General features: G+C 44.0%; 1 protein-coding gene and 1 pseudogene across 5 annotated transcripts in view; one reads left to right on the top strand and one right to left on the bottom strand.

Moving 5' to 3' along the window:
- Positions 1-19,433, bottom strand: part of RTTN (rotatin) — a 170,903-nt gene that overhangs the window by 31,211 nt on the left and 120,259 nt on the right. For all 5 annotated transcript variants that reach the window (XM_068563430.1, XM_068563431.1, XM_068563432.1 and 2 more), the window contains 3 exons: positions 16,523-16,649; positions 14,259-14,461; positions 10,957-11,224 (listed from right to left, as the gene is read on the bottom strand). In XM_068563430.1, coding sequence (XP_068419531.1) covers positions 10,957-11,224; positions 14,259-14,461; positions 16,523-16,649 — 598 coding nt within the window. The remainder of the gene's footprint in view (positions 1-10,956; positions 11,225-14,258; positions 14,462-16,522; positions 16,650-19,433) is intronic.
- Positions 155-9,249, top strand: LOC137776962 (small ribosomal subunit protein eS1-like; annotated as a pseudogene).

Raw genomic sequence — 19,433 nt, forward strand, 5'->3', positions numbered from 1 at the left:
ATCTGCTCAGCCCCCAGCGGCACTGCCAATCGAGGATCAGCTCCGACCAAGGTCATGGGCCACTTGTCTATGTGTCTCTGGGGTGCAGAGCTGTGAGGGGCAGTCTGTGGCGCCCATTCTCACACTTGTTTTTCTTTTCTTTCTAGTCGCCTGCATGAGGTTCGGGGCACCAATTTAATTCCGATTCATCCTTTTCTAAGAGGTTAGTTCTTTGGGATTCCAGCTCAATACCTGCAGGATGGTCCATAAGACTCCGGAGATCCCCGGCGTCTGTCCCCTCCCCTCTTGGCACTCCTGGACAAAAGCCCAAGCACACAAAGCTGGCAAATGTCCTGGGAGCTAAAGAGCCTTCTACAAACTTCCTACCTCTCTGGGCACAGACTTTCAATCAAAACTGGCCTAGAAGTTTCCCACTATGTTTTCAGTTCTTTGATTTTTTTAAGGTGAATTTTAATATATTTTATCTAGCATGTTTTTGTTGTTTTCAGAGAGGAGACCTACCCTGACATGACCAGAAACAAGGAGTACTCTGGATCTGTTTAAACAACAAAGTCAAGCCCCACTGCCCACTCCACTCCTGGCCATCTAAACTGGATGTTTGGGTGCTACTATCAGAGTCACGCAGCCTTGCTGGGAAGACTTTCAAGCTGCCTGACCCTGCCAAGCATTCCCTCTGGATCCCCAAGTGGAGACAGAGGCAGTGCCTGCGACACGTCCATGTAGAAACTGCACAGTTGCTGCTTCCCACCCTGCCTTGAAGGCCCCTGATCTCACATCTGTGGGGCTGGGGAAAGCTGCTTCTTGAAGCTAATGAAGGAGAGAGCACATTGCTGATACAAGGAAATGTTTGAAAATAAATCCTGAGCGATCCAGCCTTTTGGCTCTCTGAGCAGCACCCTGGCGGTCAGCAATAACAAGCGTCTTACGAAAGGCAGCAAAAAGGGAGCCAAGAAGAAAGTGGTTGACCAATTTCCTAAGAAAGATTGGTATGATGTGGAAGTACCAGCTGTGTTCAATATAAGAAATATTGGGAAAACACTGGTCACGAGAACTCAAGGAACCAAAATCACATCTGATGGCCTCAAGGGTCGTGTTTTTGAAGTGATCCCTGCTGATCTGCAGCATGATGAAGCTGCATTTAGAAAATTCAAGCTAATCACCGAGGACGTTCAGGGCAAAAACTGCCTGACTAATCTCCGTGGCATGGACCTTACGCGTGACAAAATGTGCTCCAGGGTCGAAAAATGGCAGACCATGACTGAAGCTCACGTGGATGTCAAGACTACCGATGGTTATTTGCTTCGTCTATTCTGTGTGGGTTTTACTAAAAAATGCAACAATCAGATTCGGGAAGACCTCTTATGCCCAGCACCAGCAAGTCCACCAGACCCAGAAGAAGGTGATGGAAATCACAACCAGAGAAGAGCAGACAAATGACTTGAAAGAGGTGGTCAATAAATTGATTCCAGACAGCATTGGAAAAGACACAGAAGAGGTCCATGATGACTTTGTTAGAAAGGTAGGGGAGGAGAGAAGATGGCGGAAGAGTAAGACGCGGAGATCACCTTCCTTCCCACAGATACAGTAGAAATACATCTACACGTGGAACTGCTCCTACAGAACACCCACTGAACGCTGGCAGAAAACGTCCGACCTCCAAAAAGGCAAGAAACTCCCCCCGTACTTGGGTAGGGCAAAAGAAAAAAGAAATAACAGAGACAAAAGAATAGGGACGGCACCTGCACCAGTGGGAGGGAGCTGTGAAGGAGGAAAGATTTCCACGCACTAGGAAGCCCCTTCGCGGGCAGAGACTGCGGGTGGCAGAGGGGGGAAGCTTCGGAGCCACGGAGGAGAGCGCAGCCACAGGGGTGCGGAGGGCAAAGCGGAGAGGCTCCCGCACGGAGGAGCGGTGCCGACCAGCACTCACCAGCCCGAGAGGCTTGTCTGCTCCCCCGCCGGGGCGGGCGGGGGCTGGGAGCTGAGGCTCGGGCTTCGGTCGGATCGCAGGGAGAGGACTGGGATTGGCGGCGTGAACACAGCCTGAAGGGGTTAGCGCACCACAGCTAGCCGGGAGGGAGTCCGAGAAAAAGTCTGCAGCTGCCGAAGAGGCAAGAGACTTTTTTCTTCCCTCTTTGTTTCCTGGTGCGCGAGGAGAGGGGATTCAGAGCGCCGCCTAAACGAACTTCAGAGACGGGCGCGAGCCGCAGCTAACAGCGCGGATCCCACAGCAACAGGGGCGCAGAGGAAAAAGTGGAGAGACTCCCGCACAGAGGCTCGGCGCCGATCAGCGTTCACCAGCCGGAGAGGCTTGTCTGCTCCCCCGCCGGGGCGGGCGGGGCTGGGAGCTGAGGCTCGGGCTTCGGTCGGATCGCAGGGAGAGGACTGGGATTGGCGGTGTGAACACAGCCTGAAGGGGTTAGCGCACCACAGCTGGCTGGGAGGGAGACCGGGAAAAAGTCTGCAGCTGCCGAAGAGGCAAGAGGCTTTTTCTTGCCTCTTTGTTTCGCTGCGCGCAAGGAGAGGGGATTCAGAGCGCCGCCTAAACGAACTCCAGAGAAGGGCGCGAGACGCGGCGATCAGCGCGGACCCCAGAGACGGGCGTGAGACGCTGGGGCTGCTGCTGCCGCCTCCAAAAAGCCTGTGTGTGAGCACAGGTCACTCTCCACACCGCCCCTCCCGGGAGCCGGTGCAGCCCGCCACTGCCAGGGTCCCGTGTTCCCCGGACAAATTCCCCGGGAGAACGCACTGCGCGCCTCAGGCTGGTGCAACGTCACGCCGGCCTCTGCTGCCGCAGGCTCGCCCCGCCTCCTCCGTACCCCTCCCTCCCCGCGGCCTGAGTGAGCCAGCGCCCCCGAAGCAGCTGCTCCTTTAACCCCGTTCTGTCTGGGCGGGGAATAGACGCCCTCAGGTGACCTACACGCAGAGGCGGGTCCAAATTCAAAGCTGAACCCCAGGAGCTGTGTGAACAGGGAAGAGAAGGGGAAATCTCTCCCAGCAGCCTCAGACGCAGCGGATTAAAACTCCACAAACAACTCGATGTGCCTGCATCTGTTGAATACCTGAATAGACAACGAATCATCCCAAATTCAGGAGGTGGACTTTGGGAGCAGGATATATTAATTTTTCCCCTGTTCCTTTTTTTTGTGAGTGTATATGTATATGCTTCTGGGTGAGATTTTGTCTGTATAGCTTTGCTTTACAATAGCTTTATTTTGCTTCACTATATTATAGCCTCTTTCTTTCTTTCTTTCTTTCTTTCTTTCTTTCTTTCTTTCTTTCTCTCTCTCTCTCTCTCTCTCTCTCTCTCTCTCTCTCTCTCTCTTTCTTTCTTTCTTTCTTTCTTTCTTTCTTTCTTTCTTTCTTTCTTTCTTTCTTTCTTTCTTTCTTTCTTTCTTTCTTTCTTTCTTTCTTTCTTTCTTTCTTTCTTTCTTTCTTTCTTATTTTTTCTCCCTTTTACTCTGAGCCGTGTGGACGAAAGGCTCTTGGTGCTCCAGCCAGGCATCAGGGCCGTGCCTCTGAGGTGGTAGAGCCAACTTCAGGACACTGGTCCACAAGAGACCTCCCAGCTCCATGTAATACCAAACGGTAAAAATCTCTCAGAGATCTCCATCTCAACATCAAGACCCAGCATCACTCAATGACCAGCAAGCTACAGTGCTGAACACCCTATGCCAAACAACTAGCAAGACAGGAACACAGCCCCATCCATTAGCAGAGAGGCTGCCTAAAATCATAATAAGGCCACAGACACCCCAAAATACACCACCAGACGTGGATGTGCCCACCAGAAAGACAAGATCCAGCCTCATCCACCAGAGCTCAGGCACTAGTTCCCTACACCAGGAAGCCTACACAACCCACTGAACCAACCTTAGCCACTGGGGACAGATACCAAAAACAACGGGAACTACAAACCTGCAGTCTGTGAAAAGGAGACCCCAAACACAGTAAGATAAGCAAAATGAGACGACAGAAAAACACACAGCAGATGAAGGAGCAGGGTCAAAGCACACTAGACTTAACAAATGAAGAGGAAATAGCTAGTCTACCTGAAAAAGAATTCAGAATAATGATAGTAAGGATGATCCAAAATCTTGGAAATAGAATAGACAAAATGCAAGAAACATTTAACAAGGACGTAGAAGAACTAAAGAGGAACCAAGCAACGATGAAAAACACAATAAATGAAATTAAAAATACTCTAGATGGGATCAATAGCAGAATAACTGAGGCAGAAGAAAGGATAAGTGACCTGGAAGATAAAATGGTGGAAATAACTACTGCAGAGCAGGATAAAGAAAAAAGAATGAAAAGAACTGAGGACAGTCTCAGAGACCTCTGGGACAACATTAAACGCACCAACATTCGAATTATAGGGGTCCCAGAAGAAGAAGAGAAAAAGAAAGGGACTGAGAAAATATTTGAAGAGATTATAGTTGAAAACTTCCCTAATATGGGAAAGGAAATAGTTAATCAAGCCCTGGAAGCACAGAGAGTCCCATACAGGATAAACCCAAGGAGAAACACGCCAAGACACATATTAATCAAACTGTCAAAAATTAAATATAAGGAAAACATATTAAAGGCAGCAAGGGAAAAACAACAAATAACACACAAGGGAATCCCCATAAGGTTAACATCTGATCTTTCAGCAGAAACTCTGCAAGCCAGAAGGGAGTGGCAGGATATACTTAAAGTGATGAAGGAGAAAAACCTACAACCAAGATTACTCTACCCAGCAAGGATCTCATTCAGATGTGATGGAGAAATTAAAACCTTTACAGACAAGCAAAAGCTGAGAGAGTTCAGCACCACCAAACCAGCTTTACAACAAATGCTAAAGGAACTTCTCTAGGCAAGAAACACAAGAGAAGGAAAACACCTACAATAACAAACCCAAAACATTTAAGAAAATGGGAATAGGAACATACATATCGATAATTACCTTGAATGTAAATGGATTAAATGCTCCCACCAAAAGACACAGGCTGGCTGAATGGATACAAAAACAAGACCCATATATATGCTGTCTACAAGAGACCCACTTCAGACCTAGAGACACATACAGACTGAAAGTGAGGGGATGGAAAAAGATATTCCATGCAAATGGAAATCAAAAGAAAGCTGGAGTAGCAATTCTCATATCAGACAAAATAGACTTTAAAATAAAGACTATTACAAGAGACAAAGAAGGACACTACATAATGATCAAGGGATCGATCCAAGAGGAAGCTATAACAATTGTAAATATTTATGCACCCAACATAGGAGCACCTCAATACATAAGGCAAATACTAACAGCCATAAAAGGGGAAATCGACAGCAACACAATCATAGTAGGGGACTTTAACACCCCACTTTCACCAATGGACAGATCATCCAAAATGAAAATAAATAAGGAAACACAAGCTTTAAATGATACATTAAACAAGATGGACTTAATTGATATTTATAGGACATTCTACCCAAAAACAACAGAATACACATTTTTCTCAAGTGCTCATGGAACATTCTCCAGGATAGATCATATCTTGGGTCATAAATCAAGCCTTGGTAAATTTAAGAAAATTGAAATCGTATCAAGTATCTTTTCCGACCACAACGCTATGAGACTAGATATCAATTACAGGAAAAGATCTGTAAAAAATACAAACACATGGAGGCTACACAATACACTACTTAATAACGAAGTGATTACTGAAGAAATCAGAGGGGAAATCAAAAAATACCTAGAAACAAATGACAATGGAGATACGACGACCCAAAACCTATGGGATGCAGCAAAAGCAGTGCTAAGAGGGAAGTTTATAGCAATAGAAGCCTACCTCAAGAAACAGGAAACATCTCGAATAAACAATCTAACCTTGCACCTGAAGCAATTAGAGAAAGAAGAACAAAAAAACCCCAAAGCCAGCAGAAGGAAAGAAATTATAAAGATCAGGTCAGAAATAAATGAAAAAGAAATGAAGGAAACAATAGCAAAAATCAATGAAACTAAAAGCTGGTTCTTTGAGAAGATAAACAAAATTGATAAACCATTAGCCAGACTCATCAAGAGAAAAAGGGAGAAGACTCAGATCAATAGAATTAGAAATGAAAAAGGAGAAGTAACCACTGACACTGCAGAAATACAAAGGATCATGAGAGATTACTACAAGCAACTCTATGCCAATAAAATGGACAACCTGGAAGAAATGGACAGATTCTTAGAAATGCACAAACTGCCGAGACTGAACCAGGGAGAAATAGAAAATATGAACAGACCAATCACAAGCACTGAAATTGAAACTGTGATTAAAAGCCTTCCAACAAACAAAAGCCCAGGACCAGATGGCTTCACAGGCGAATTCTATCAAACATTTAGAGAAGAGCTAACGCCTATCCTTCTCAAACTCTTCCAAAATATAGCAGAGGGAGGAACACTCCCAAACTCATTCTACGAGGCCACCATCACTCTGATAACAAAACCAAAGATGTCACAAAGAAAGAAAACTACAGGCCAATATCACTGATGAACATAGATGCAAAAATCCTCAACAAAACACTAGCAAACAGAATCCAACAGCACGTTAAAAGGATCATACACCATGATCAAGTGGGGTTTATCCCAGGAATGCAAGGATTCTTCAATATATGCAAATCAATCAATGTGATACACCATATTAACAAATTGAAGGAGAAAAACCATATGATCATCTCAATAGATGCAGAGAAAGCTTTCGACAAAATTCAACACCCATTTATGATAAAAGCCCTGCAGAAAGTAGGCATAGAGGGAACTTTCCTCAACATAATAAAGGCCATATATGACAAACCCACAGCCAACATTGTCCTCAATGGTGAAAAACTGAAACCATTTCCACTAAGATCAGGAACAAGACAAGGTTGCCCACTCTCACCACTATTATTCAACATAGTTTTGGAAGTGTTAGCCACAGCAATCAGAGAAGACAAAGAAATAAAAGGAATCCAAATCGGAAAAGAAGAAGTAAAGCTGTCACTGTTTGCAGATGACATGATACTATGCATGGAGAATCCTAAAGATGCTACCAGAAAACTCCTAGAGCTAATCAATGAATTTGGTAAAGTAGCAGGATACAAAATTAATGCACAGAAATCTCTTGCATTTCTATACACTAATGACGAAAAATCTGAAAGTGAAATTAAGAAAACACTCCCGTTTACCATTGCAACAAAAAGAATAAAATATCTAGGAATAAACCTACCTCAGGAGACAAAAGACCTGTATGCAGAAAATTATAAGACACTGATGAAAGAAATTAAAGATGATACAAATAGATGGAGAGATATACCATGTTCCTGGATTGGAAGAATCAACATTGTGAAAATGACTCTACTACCCAAAGCAATCTACAGATTCAATGCAATCCCTATCAAACTACCACTGGCATTTTTCACAGAACTAGAACAAAAAATTTCACAATTTGTATGGAAACACAAAAGACCCCGAATAGCCAAAGCAATCTTGAGAACGAAAAATGGAGCTGGGGGAATCAGGCTCCCTGACTTCAGACTATATTACAAAGCTTCAGTAATCAAGACAGTTTGGTACTGGCACAAAAACAGAAATATAGATCAATGGAACAGGATAGAAAGCCCGGAGATAAACCCACACACATATGGTCACCTTATCTTTGATAAAGGTGGCAAGAATATACAGTGGAGAAAAGACAGCCTCTTCAATAAGTGGTGCTGGGAAAATTGGACAGGTACATGTAAAAGTATGAAATTAGAACACTCCCTGACACCGTGCACAAAAATAAACTCAAAATGGATTAAAGACCTAAGTGTAAGGGCAGACACTATCAAACTCTTAGAGGAAAACATAGGCAGAACACTCTATGACATACATCACAGCAAGATTCTTTTTGACCCAGCTCCCAGAGAAATGGAAATAAGAACACAAAGAAACAAATGGGACCTAATGAAACTTAAAAGCTTTTGCACAGCAAAGGAAACCATAAACAAGACCAAAAGACAACCATCAGAATGGGAGAAAATATTTGCAAATGAAGCAACTGACAAAGGATTAATCTCCAAGATTTACAAGCAGCTCATGCAGCTCAATAACAAAAAAACCAACAACCCAATCCAAAAATGGGCAGAAGACCTAAATAGACATTTCTCCAAAGAAGATATACAGATGGCCTACAGACACATGAAAGAATGCTCAACATCATTAATCATTAGAGAAATGCAAATCAAAACTACAATGAGATATCATCTCACACCGGTCAGAATGGCCATCATCAAAAAATCTAGAAACAATAAATGCTGGAGAGAGTGTGGAGGAAAGGGAACACTCTTGCACTGTTGGTGGGAATGTAAATTGATACAGCCACTATGGAGAACAGTATGGAGGTTCCTGAAAAAACTAAAAATAGAACTACCATACGACCCAGCAATCCCAATACTGGGCATATACCCTGAGAAAACCATAGGTCAAAAAGAGTCATGTACCAAAATGTTCATTGCAGCTCTATTTACAATAGCCAGGACATGGAAGCAACCTAAACGTCCATCGACAGATGAATGGATAAAGAAGATGTGGCACATATATACAATGGAATATTACTCAGCCATAAAAAGAAATGAAATGGAGGTATTTGTAATGAGGTGGATGGAGTTAGAGTCTGTCATACGGAGTGAAGTAAGTCAGAAAGAGAAAAACAAATACAGTATGCTAACACATATATACGGAATCTAAGGAAAAAAAAAAAAGGCCGTGACGGGAATAAAGACACAGACCTACTAGAGAATGGACTTGAGGATATGGGGAGGGGGTGGGGTGAGATGTGACAGGGTAAGAGAGTGTCATGGACATATATACACTACCAAATGTAAAATAGATAACTAGTGGGAAGCAGCCGCATAGTACAGGGAGATCAGCTCGGTGCTTTGTGACCACCTAGAGGGGTGGGATGGGGAGGGTGGGAGGGAGGGAGATGCAAGAGGGAAGAGAAATGGGAACATATTGTATATGTATAACTGATTCACTTTGTTATAAAGCAGAAGCTAACACACCATTGTAAGGTAATTATACTTCAATAAAGATGTTTAAAAAAAAAAAAAAAAAAAAAAAGAAAGGTAAAAATGCTGAGGAAGCCCAAGTTTGAACTGGGAAAACACACGGAGCTACGTGGTGAAGGTAGTAGTCCTGGAAAAGCTACCGGGGACGAGACAGGTGCTAAAGTTGAACTAGCTGATGGATATGAGCCACCAGTCTAAGAATCTGTTTAAAATTCAGACTTTTAATGGTGACAAATAAAAGATCTTATTTGTGAAAAAAAACAAACCCTGAGCGATGCAGAAATGGAAAACGCAGACTTTTCCTTTAGCTCCCTAAAGCCTGACCTTTTCCCAACTCTCTCAATAATAAAATTGCAGTCAGCAGTCCCCAAAGGAACAACTTATTGTGAGGAAGGCGACTGCTAACAGGTGATGGCAGGAGGAGGGACTGGCGCCTCACACAGGCCGTCTCGCTGCCCCCTGACGCAGGGCCCTAGCGCCACCCTCACTTCACAACGTAAGGGCTGAGGGAGACACAACGAAGGAGGATGGAAACCTGGAAACAAGTCGCTGGAGCCCCCCCAGCCCCTCCCCCATGGCGGCCACACAGCGCCAGCAGAGGGGCCACGGGAATTCATTCAGGGAAGTTAAAGGCTGGCTGAGCTTCTAAAATCTTCCCCCGCATTTCTAGCAATTCAATAATTACTATCAGAAAAACAGAATCATGACTATACACAACAGAATGTAAGCAGAATCCTTTCCACTTGGAAAACTCCGTGTTTCATAGAAAAACACCTCTAAGAAAAGATTAAGTGAAAAACATGAATGGAAAGAGAATTAATACATCTGGAGCATGTACCATGTACCTACCATGTACCATAAACAGCGCGAGGCACTTTATGTGTTAACAACTGATTTCTACCGAAGTCAAGAAAGGAGGGACCATTTTCTAGATGAAGAAAGTGGACCCGGAGAAGCCGCCCCAGGCGACGCTGAGGGAGCGCACGAGGGCCTGGCATCCGGCACCAGGTACGTGGGAGTCTAGAGCCCACCTCTCTTCTTTTCATGATAACACACCTCCTCATAAAATGTGAAATTCGCACACCCCTCAGAGAAAACAGCACATGGCTGCACAAACAGATGTTTCCATTTCGCTCCTTCTGCTTCAAAGTTTGTCTGAATGCTCACCAATCCTCGCCTCCATCTGTCCCGAGATCAGAGAATGAAGCCGCTGTGAAGCTACTGTCACCAGTGCTCTTGGGTCCTGAGCCCTGCTGCCTGCTCAGTGTCGCCCTCCAGCTCACACGCCCACCGGGCGCCCAGTAGTGACGGGCGCGATTCTAGCTGCTCCGCATACACGTGAACAAAAGAGACAGAAACCTCCTGACTTGTAAGAGCTTATGTTCCGGTGCAGGCAGACGAGGAACACCTAGGTATACACTGAAAACACAGTGTAGCAGCTGGTGGTAATGCTATGGCGAAAGGTAGAGCAGGGGAAGGGGCAGAGGGTGAGAGGGCGGGGAGGCAGGAGGAAGAGGTGGGGCTACCACGTGGGCAGGCTGGTCTGGGCAGGCTCCACGGACAGGGCAGCGCCCGCTCAAAGGCTGGAGGAGTCAGAGGACCGGCAGGAGGGACGGGAGGAGGGACGGGAGGAGGAGGTGGGGCCCAGGCCCAGCTCGGTGCTACCTCCTGGATCCAGCCTGGCCGTCGTGTGGCGACTTGTTAGCCCGGGAGACTCAGCAGCATCTCAGGGGCGGGAATCACGCCCGATTCGATTCGTCCCTACAGCTGCGGCCTCCCACAGGGCCTTGAACGTGGCGCGTGCTGAATAAGCACCTGGCACATTATTTATAAACTATTCTGTGTTTTCACCTGAATAACCACACGTATAAATGGATGCGTGTGGTGTACAGGCAGAATACTCACCATTAGCCAGGATCTTGGGCTTATTGGCAGGGTTGAAGCAAATGTTATGAAAAATAAGAAGAGGTAGATAAGGGCTGCTCTTATGCTTGAATTTGCTCATCTCTGTAAGTAAGTCTAAACAGCCATCGAGCCTCAGGATCATTTGCTGCCCATCTTCTCCAAATGATATATTCAGGAGTAACTTCAACCAAAGAATGGTCAGATTACTGAGATGTTTATTTCCTCCTTTTGGCAATGTTAGAGACAGAAAGTTCTGTAAGAAGTTACTCTGTGGATAAATAGAGAGAATATTATTTTCCTCTTGAGTCTCTTCATTATTTTCCTAGTCCCTCAGAGATCAAGTACTAGCATTCTGCTCCTCTCTTCCCCAACTTTAATTTCTCCTTCCTCCCAATACCTTCCAAACACTCCATCTATACTGTTTCCAGGTGTAAGTGAAAAGGTTAAGGAGAACAAAATAGTACTCAAATTGTAATTCTTACTAATCCTTTCCTGATGATGGATAAAGTAACTAGTCAACTCTTAGTTATTTAGGATTGATCATTCAGTTTGGGGATTATTTCAGGCTTCTTGAGTTTTCTCTTTCTGTCTACCTTCTGGCAATTTTGCTACTCATTTAAAGCTATCCTATAGGAAAGAAAAAGAAACAAAACCTCAGTCAGTCTTGGACACCAGTTAACAACTCTGGTAGTACCAAGGACAAGTGTTTTTTAAAAAAAATCTGTGGGTACATCTTATATTCACTTTACCCCAGCTGCTCATCATTACAGATGATTTCTCGTGGCTACATGTCATTCTTGTAAACTTATAGATGAGAAAGCTCCATTACTTAACTGTAAGAGTCATTTCAACCTCCAAATAAAACCCCTTCCATAAAACCACACCAAACCCCGAACTATGTGAAAGACAATAACTTATTGCCTAGAATAATCTGTATGCAAACAAGGAAAGAAAGCATAAAAGTATTAGATCAAGAAGAAGCCCAGGACAGCATGGGAACCATAGGCATTTGGATCAGGGTGCAGAAATACAATCGCTTAACTTTCACAACTCTCCAGAATAGCTCATCTTTCTTCCTGTTTAACAATTTATTCTGGCTTATTTCTTGGGTTCCCCTACACCTAAATCAAAATTTTGGTCTGAATCTATAAAATAAGTTGGGCACTTTTATGTAAAAGGACTGAGTACAAGAACGAAACGAGCTACAGAAACATTAGCAACACCACCGAAGCAACAAGTAAACTGCAGAACTGCATCCCACTCTGCCCTGCCCTTGCCGTCACTCACATCTCTTCCCACCTCTCAGCCCAAATTACTGCTTCTTAAATTCATCCCTTGTCTTTCCCATTCAGCTAGATTCTGCCATGATCTTGGAGATCTGGAGTTGACAACAGTGATAAAATATATGATAGTACTTTAAATTGTAACTATGCTCTGGGCAGTCCTTCTTTTTGCTGGGCCTGAAGACGTTTTTAGACGATTTCCTGCATTGGGTAGAATGCAAAGAAATATGCCATGGTAGAGAGAAAACAGATGATTTTAGAATGTTAGTTGTACAACAGCATTAGCTACATTTTCTAATAACTAGAGATGAGTTACGGGAGGGGTAGCTGAAAGCGTCCAGGGCTCGTCGTAACAACGAGCAGAGGAAGGCTTGGAGGATTCCTAATTAGAGCAGAGGAAAAATAACCTGACCGATCTGCACCTGAAATGGAAATCTGACGAAGTGGAGTCCGATCACACTTACATCAAAATACGCTAAAGGGGACTTCCCTGGTATCACAGTGGATAGGACTGCGCGTTCCCCATGCAGGGGGCCCGGGTTCGATCCCTGGTCAGGGAACTAGACCCCGCATGCATGCCGCGACTAAGGAGCCCGCCTGCCGCCACTAAGAGCCGGCGCAACCAAATAAATGAATTTTTTTTTTTTTTTTTTAAAAAGGAGAAAAACAAAATATGCTTAAGTACCTTACCAAATCATAGATTGGGGGTTGAAATATCTTAGAGATCATTTTGTTTAACCTAAAATTTTTTTGAATGAAGAAACTGAAGCTTAAAAAGAATAAGCATCAGCTCAGTCACACATCAGATCCAAGATTAGCATCTATATTCCACTTGGGAATTCCTACTTTGCTTCCTACCAGCGTGCTCTCCATAAGGAAGTGGCAGAAAGCACTGCCCCTCCCCCAACAAAATCCAGTTCCGGATGACTTCACACACACACACACACACACACACACACACACACAGCAAATATCCAGCCATGTGCTGGCAAATAAAACAGCTGAGGTGAGAGTAGTAGGTCCCTGATGTGCATGGCGTGAATATTCCCACCATGGCTGATTTCAAGATACCACCAAGATGTCAGCTGGCTTGCAAAATTCCTGAAAATTAACAAAAACACTCATGAACCAGCGTGAGTTAGCTCCAACATACCACTGAGAAGACCTTTGTTTAGTCAGACTGCTATTTATTTAGAGATTGCACTCAAAGTGTGTTTTTTTTTGGAGGGGGTGGTGGCTGGGGAGATGATACAATAGAGGAAAAGGAGACTCAGTTCCTATGAATGTGGTCAACTCTTGCAATTTACCTTGGCCTTCATGTAAATGAAAGGGAAGCATTCAAATTACTATGTACTAGTAAGTAACAGATAACCTGACCATATTCAAATTTTAAGGGATCTTCCAAATTAGGGATCCTGTTTATACGCACCTAAATACAGCCTAAGGGAACACGTGTATTGGGTTTGCTTAAGCCAACCGTCCCTCTTAAAGCGCCCCAAGTTGAAAGCAGCAGTGGGAAGTCACGTTCTGACACAGGAGTCTCAGGGACTGAAAAGTCACCTGTGTGCCATAAAGAAGTTAGGTCTAACTTGGGGAGGGGCCGTGATTTCACAAACCATTTGACAATGCAAATTGAACTAGAACTGTTACTGCTCAATTTGGTCTGTTTAAGGACCAATATATCGCTTTTATGATCTCAAATAAATGTAACACAGCTGTCTTTCCAAAACCGTCATCTTTGAGAGAGAGAAAATACAGTCCAAAAGCCAAGAAGACAAACTAAAAGGGAATGGTATGATCATATTCTAGTTTCTGTCACTTTTCATGTATCACCTATCAACAGGCTTTAAACAAAGTGAACCTCCTGATCTTTTTACAATCCTTTAAAATAAAATGCCTTAAAATCATAATAATTAATCCTAGAAACTGAGTTCTAGACCTTTCACACATGTCCTCGGTTGAAAGGATTATTTTACTGAGTCTCTTTTTTATGATAGGAAGGAGAGTTTAAGTACTTACTTTTTGAATTACCCCTTTACAGTCATGAGATAAGGCCAGGTTTGAAAGAAACATGAAAACCATCTGCTGGACTGCAGTGTTCTCGAGAGGCACCTGGGAAGCCATCTTCAGGATACACAGCATCAGGGAGCTGCCAGGGGCCCCTCGATGTGCAGCTTGAACAGGATACTGTCCGTAACTTGACCAACAGAGAGAACTGCAACCTTCAAAAACAACAGTCTATCACAACGTCGTCTCAGCGTCACGCTTTAGTTCAACAACCTGAGTGGTAAAGCATGTCTGTCTATCAAAGCACTTGGCCATTAGCCTGTGAACTGCAATAGCACTGAAGGCCGGTGTTGATATGTCTGCATCTGATCTAACGGACTGAGGGCCTAATGACCTCAATAAAGCATTTAAAAACACTGTAGTCTAATGCCTCCATTTTACAGAAGAAAAAAATGAGGAACACGATAATCCTGGGGTGGGAGGACAGGACAAATGCCACCAGCCATATACGCTAAACGACGTCTCAGGGCTCAGAGGTGTCAGTGACTTGCTCAAGGTCACACAGCTCACAAGCAGCGAGCGCCAGCAGTAGCATCAACTGGTTTTCCAGAGTCCAGTGTTTACTCAGTAAATTAAACAACCATATGGGATTTATCGAAGGAGAAAAATAATCATAAAAGAATTAGAAATGCATTTTACTGTATTGTAACGTAAGCCTAAGGTGTGATTAGCTTGTGAAAGTCCATGCAAGGAGGCCAGCTTAAGTACAACTAGATCTGAATCAAATACATTCTGTAAAATAAACTCATAAAAGGTAAGTAAACACAAATAAATAGAGTGATCTTTCCTGTATTCACACTACATAGCAGTATCCAAATACCAAGGTTTCCATTCATTACACAAAACTATCACTAAATGATGCAGGTTTGCTTGGAAACAAACAAGACAGGAAAATAAAAAGCTTCTTCCTCAATTAGAACCACATTCTAATATTTGCATCAACTGTAAGTATGTAAGCAACATAGATTATGGTTTCAAAGATTTATCGTAAAGTATTGGGTTGGCCAAAAGTTTGTTCGGGTTTTTCTGTAGCATCTTATGGAACAATCCCAAACTTTTTGGCCAACCCAATACATGTTTCTTTTGCTCAGTATTTTGCAACGGATTCTTTTCTTCCCCTAAGCACACCTCCCTAAACCCTAAATTAAGGAGTGAAGGGTGGGGTAAAGAAGGGTGATGTGCAGAGGCCACACTTCAGAGACGGCCGTGCCCCGCCGGTCACGCTGCGAGAGGCCGTGAGCCGGGGTGGGCGGCAGTGAGAGCAGGAGTGAGGAGGGAAAGTCAACAGCAGCGGCCTGAAAACAAGGGCGCCGCCGCCCTGCAGTGCTCTCCATACACCACAGAGCCTGAGGCTCCGCTCCCGCCAGCTCACACGGCCAGAGGCACGCGGAGTGGGCGACAGGACGGGCGGCTCCAGGGTGGAGGGAGGAAAAAGCCACCCCCAGCACACAGCGGTGCCAAGATGGCTGTGAATGTTCTCAGTTCCGGTCCTTTCTCTGTCTGTCTTCTGATACCCGGAGAATCCAACTGCTACGCTGCTGACTGTTGCTAGAAGAAGCACGCAAACCTTCAACTTGCTGACTAAACCTTAAATCTGTGACCCTAAGTTTACATGGGAAACTCACACTGCCCACAGTGCCCCCCACTTCCTTCCCCTCAAACAGCTACCTCACACCTTCTCCTCTCTTCCCAAGTCACCTCCCCGCTTGCTCTGCTCTCTCTTAGTTGTTGGCCTCTAACAATGCAGGGCCCCGGGAGGCTCTCAATAAAAAGTCTGTCAAGTGCAGGAATGAAAGAGGCACCCCAACGATACCAACTGTTGCCAAGCCAACCGAACCCAGAACTACCTTTCATCACGCCAGCCTCCTGCTCTGGAATCTCTTGAAGTTTTAACCTTAACCTGTTTTTAAGGTCTTCCATCATAATTTTCACTCTCAATTTTCCTCTTAAATTCAACGTTCTGCTGCCATATAATTGCGACAGTTTCTCCCTCTCTATTCCCTGAGCTGTCTAATGATTCTTCTGTCTCATCAAACATATACTAACGTAACTGCTCGTTCTTATAATACCTATGAGAAAGCATACCTGTAACCAACATACCCTCAAATAAGTGGAAGAAACACTTCAAAATGTATATTCATTTTTCCACTTTAACAACATTACATAAGATTAGTATTGTAGTATATTTTTGAAAGGCAGCATTGGGTTCCATTTACCATTTGGAAAATTTGCAGTATAGACACAAAGCAGCTGCAGGGCAGTTTGCATCAGTGAATCATCCATCAAAAGCCAAGGCCAGAGAGCGTGCAAGACAGGGACGAGATGAGCTTCCAGGGCTGACTCCTGCAGCAGGAAGGAAACAAGGGCAGCATTTGTCTGAATAATGAAAATATAAATTAAAATCAAAGCCAGAAAACTTGTCACCAACATGAGACAAAAACTGAATTGATTTTTGTTCTGATTAGAGAAAGGAATCCTATGGACAGATTCAGCACCTTGCAACCCGGACTGCCCTGACCACAAGCCTGACCAGTCTCAGGAAGCCCCTGCAACACTGGGGTGACCAGAATACGCAGCTTAGGTCAGAAATGTAGAAAAACAGCTTCTGAACCTGTAAATTAAGCAAGACAGTGATATCTTGCAACATTAAATAAACTCTTATAAATGCTATGATATGGTTAAGAAAAGGGATTTTCTCGTTAAGGAAACATTCTGATCAATTCTGAGTTCTCCCCTCCCCCCCTCTCCCTGGGTGTACGTATATGTATCTATATCTAATATGTGTGGTTAGACAGATAGATCAGAAGTAGACTACTGTTTTTAAATAAGCTGAATATGATAAACTTCAGTCAAAATATTATGCTAAATCAATCATTCTTAAGTAACTCAGTTTTTATTACGAAGATCAGTTACCGCTGGGACAATATTATGGATAAAATATAACTATTGGCAGTAAATGCAACAATTTTTTTAATGAACAGAATTACTAGGCAACTTGTAGACCCATGTGCACATGTGTGGGCCTTCATATAATGCCCTACACAATTTTATGGAGTATCAGTACTCCGTAAAGAGAGTAGGCAGGTTATTCCCAATGCTACTCCCCACTCTCCACAGGCTTGGAGCACAGCCCTACGACTGCCGCAGACGACCCTGCTTACTGTTTCACAGAGAAGACAGAAACGATGAGGTATGAGCTCCTTCTCTACTCCGCCGTTCCATCCACACGGTCTGTCTGTGTATCCCTGCATTCATCCTTCCTGCCTGGCAGTGAGGAATAGGTGCTCCTCTTTCGGCAGAGACTGATCTGTCCATCTGTGTTCTGGAACACAGCCCCGCGTGCCTCCTCAGGGATCTTTACCCATCTATTAGTTCTTCCCTTCCTGTCTCTTTAATAACTAGGCCCCGATTTGCTCATTTCTGTTTATATTTAAGCACTTTACATGTGCTTTATATTTAAGCACTTTAGGAGTAAACATACAGACTAGCTTCCTTTGATGCTGTATGTCCTAAATTATAAATGCTGCTTTTCAGAACCAAGCTTCTAGGAAGAGTACTCTTACTGCTGTCATTTCCCAGCTATTATTTAATCTTCAGCTTCAATTTCTTTTCTGAACTGATGAGGCTGGTAAAATCGCTCCTACCTTTATAGCTGTCAAACCCTCAGGCACTGTGGCAACTATTAAGGGCTCTTTCTTCTTCATTTCCATGCAGTCCCTCTATCCTAGAACCCCTCCAAACTCTCTCCAGCATTCCCTTCTCAGCTGTTTTCTGTCTCCTCTTAAATGGTTATATTTTCTGAGGATATGACCTAGGCTTTCACTATATGCTCTCTTGGGAAATTTCAACGATAGTCATGGCTACAAACACCTCTATGCACTGCTAACTCCTAAGATCCCCAGTCTGCGCTGCCCCTCAGAGTCCCAGAGCCATGTAATCCACTGACCACCAGCCACTTTCCACCCTGATAGCCCGAAGACACTTTACACTACGACGTGCGAACCCAACATGAGGATCCCTCACGGCTACACGCCGCTCTGTTAGGCACGCCTGCGGTAAACTTGAGCCTGGAAGTCGTTCTACATTTCTCTTCTTTCTCCTCAGTCTCTCGCATTTGCTCCCCTCCCTCCTTCCCCGCTCTCCCTGCCTGGCTAAGGTCTCGTCACCTCTTGCTGCACCAGCACATTCACCTCCTCTAACCTTGCCCGCTCTTCAGTCCATCTACCTCACAGCCCCGGTGACCTTTCCAGTATGGAAACTCCTCCGTGTCATACGTATAGACAGCGGGGTGGGGCGGGCGTGGGTGACTTGGTGAATCACCACAAGAGTGACCAACAGTTAGTGATGGGAGTGTGTCACACACCTCAGGTAAGTTGGAACAGGAAAAGAAATTAAGAATCTTTGCCCCCTAGAACTATGTTTATTCTCAAGAGTAATCTAAATATTCTTCTTTGGATTCCTTATTAAACAACTCGGAAATGCAGAAACACGTGATTTACGGAGAGATTACACTTTCATAGTTGGCTAATGTGTTACAAATGTGAACACTACACTTGCAACCAGTACCCAGGCGAGCATCTCGGAAGTCCACAGGCAGATCCTACTTGGAAAGTGTGCTGGCGTGTTGCCTGAGTGAGGTGTCACGGACGCACACTAACTGCACCCAGTCACAAGGACCCTAACAAGCTTAGTAAATGACACCTCTATTTGGAGTAAAAAGTTTGTGCCATTGGGAATCTTAATGGCAATGCTTAATTCCCATCAAATTGCTTTGAAATGTAAACTGTTAGTCATGTGTCTTGAACAAATTATTTTACACAGTTTAAGGGATATGTGTTCAAGATGTTCATTTCCTAGATATAGTATATATTTTCCAGTTTTATCACAACTAAGAACAAAAAAAGTAAGAAATTTTTTTAAAAAAGAAAACTTCTGTAATTTATCTTCATCTTAGTCATTTTCCATAGTAATTCTGTGCGGAAGCTAGTTCTTCAAAAGTGTCGTATCACTATGACCAAGCAAATCAAAGTGTTCCAGACACTATATCCTGTATAACAGCACCAACGGCTGTGTTAAATGACAGCGTCAATGCTCACAGACAGAGCAAAACAACAGAGGGGCTGCGGC

Source organism: Eschrichtius robustus, chromosome 14 (genome assembly GCF_028021215.1).
Source record: "Eschrichtius robustus isolate mEscRob2 chromosome 14, mEscRob2.pri, whole genome shotgun sequence".
Taxonomy (NCBI): Eukaryota; Metazoa; Chordata; class Mammalia; order Artiodactyla; family Eschrichtiidae; genus Eschrichtius; species Eschrichtius robustus.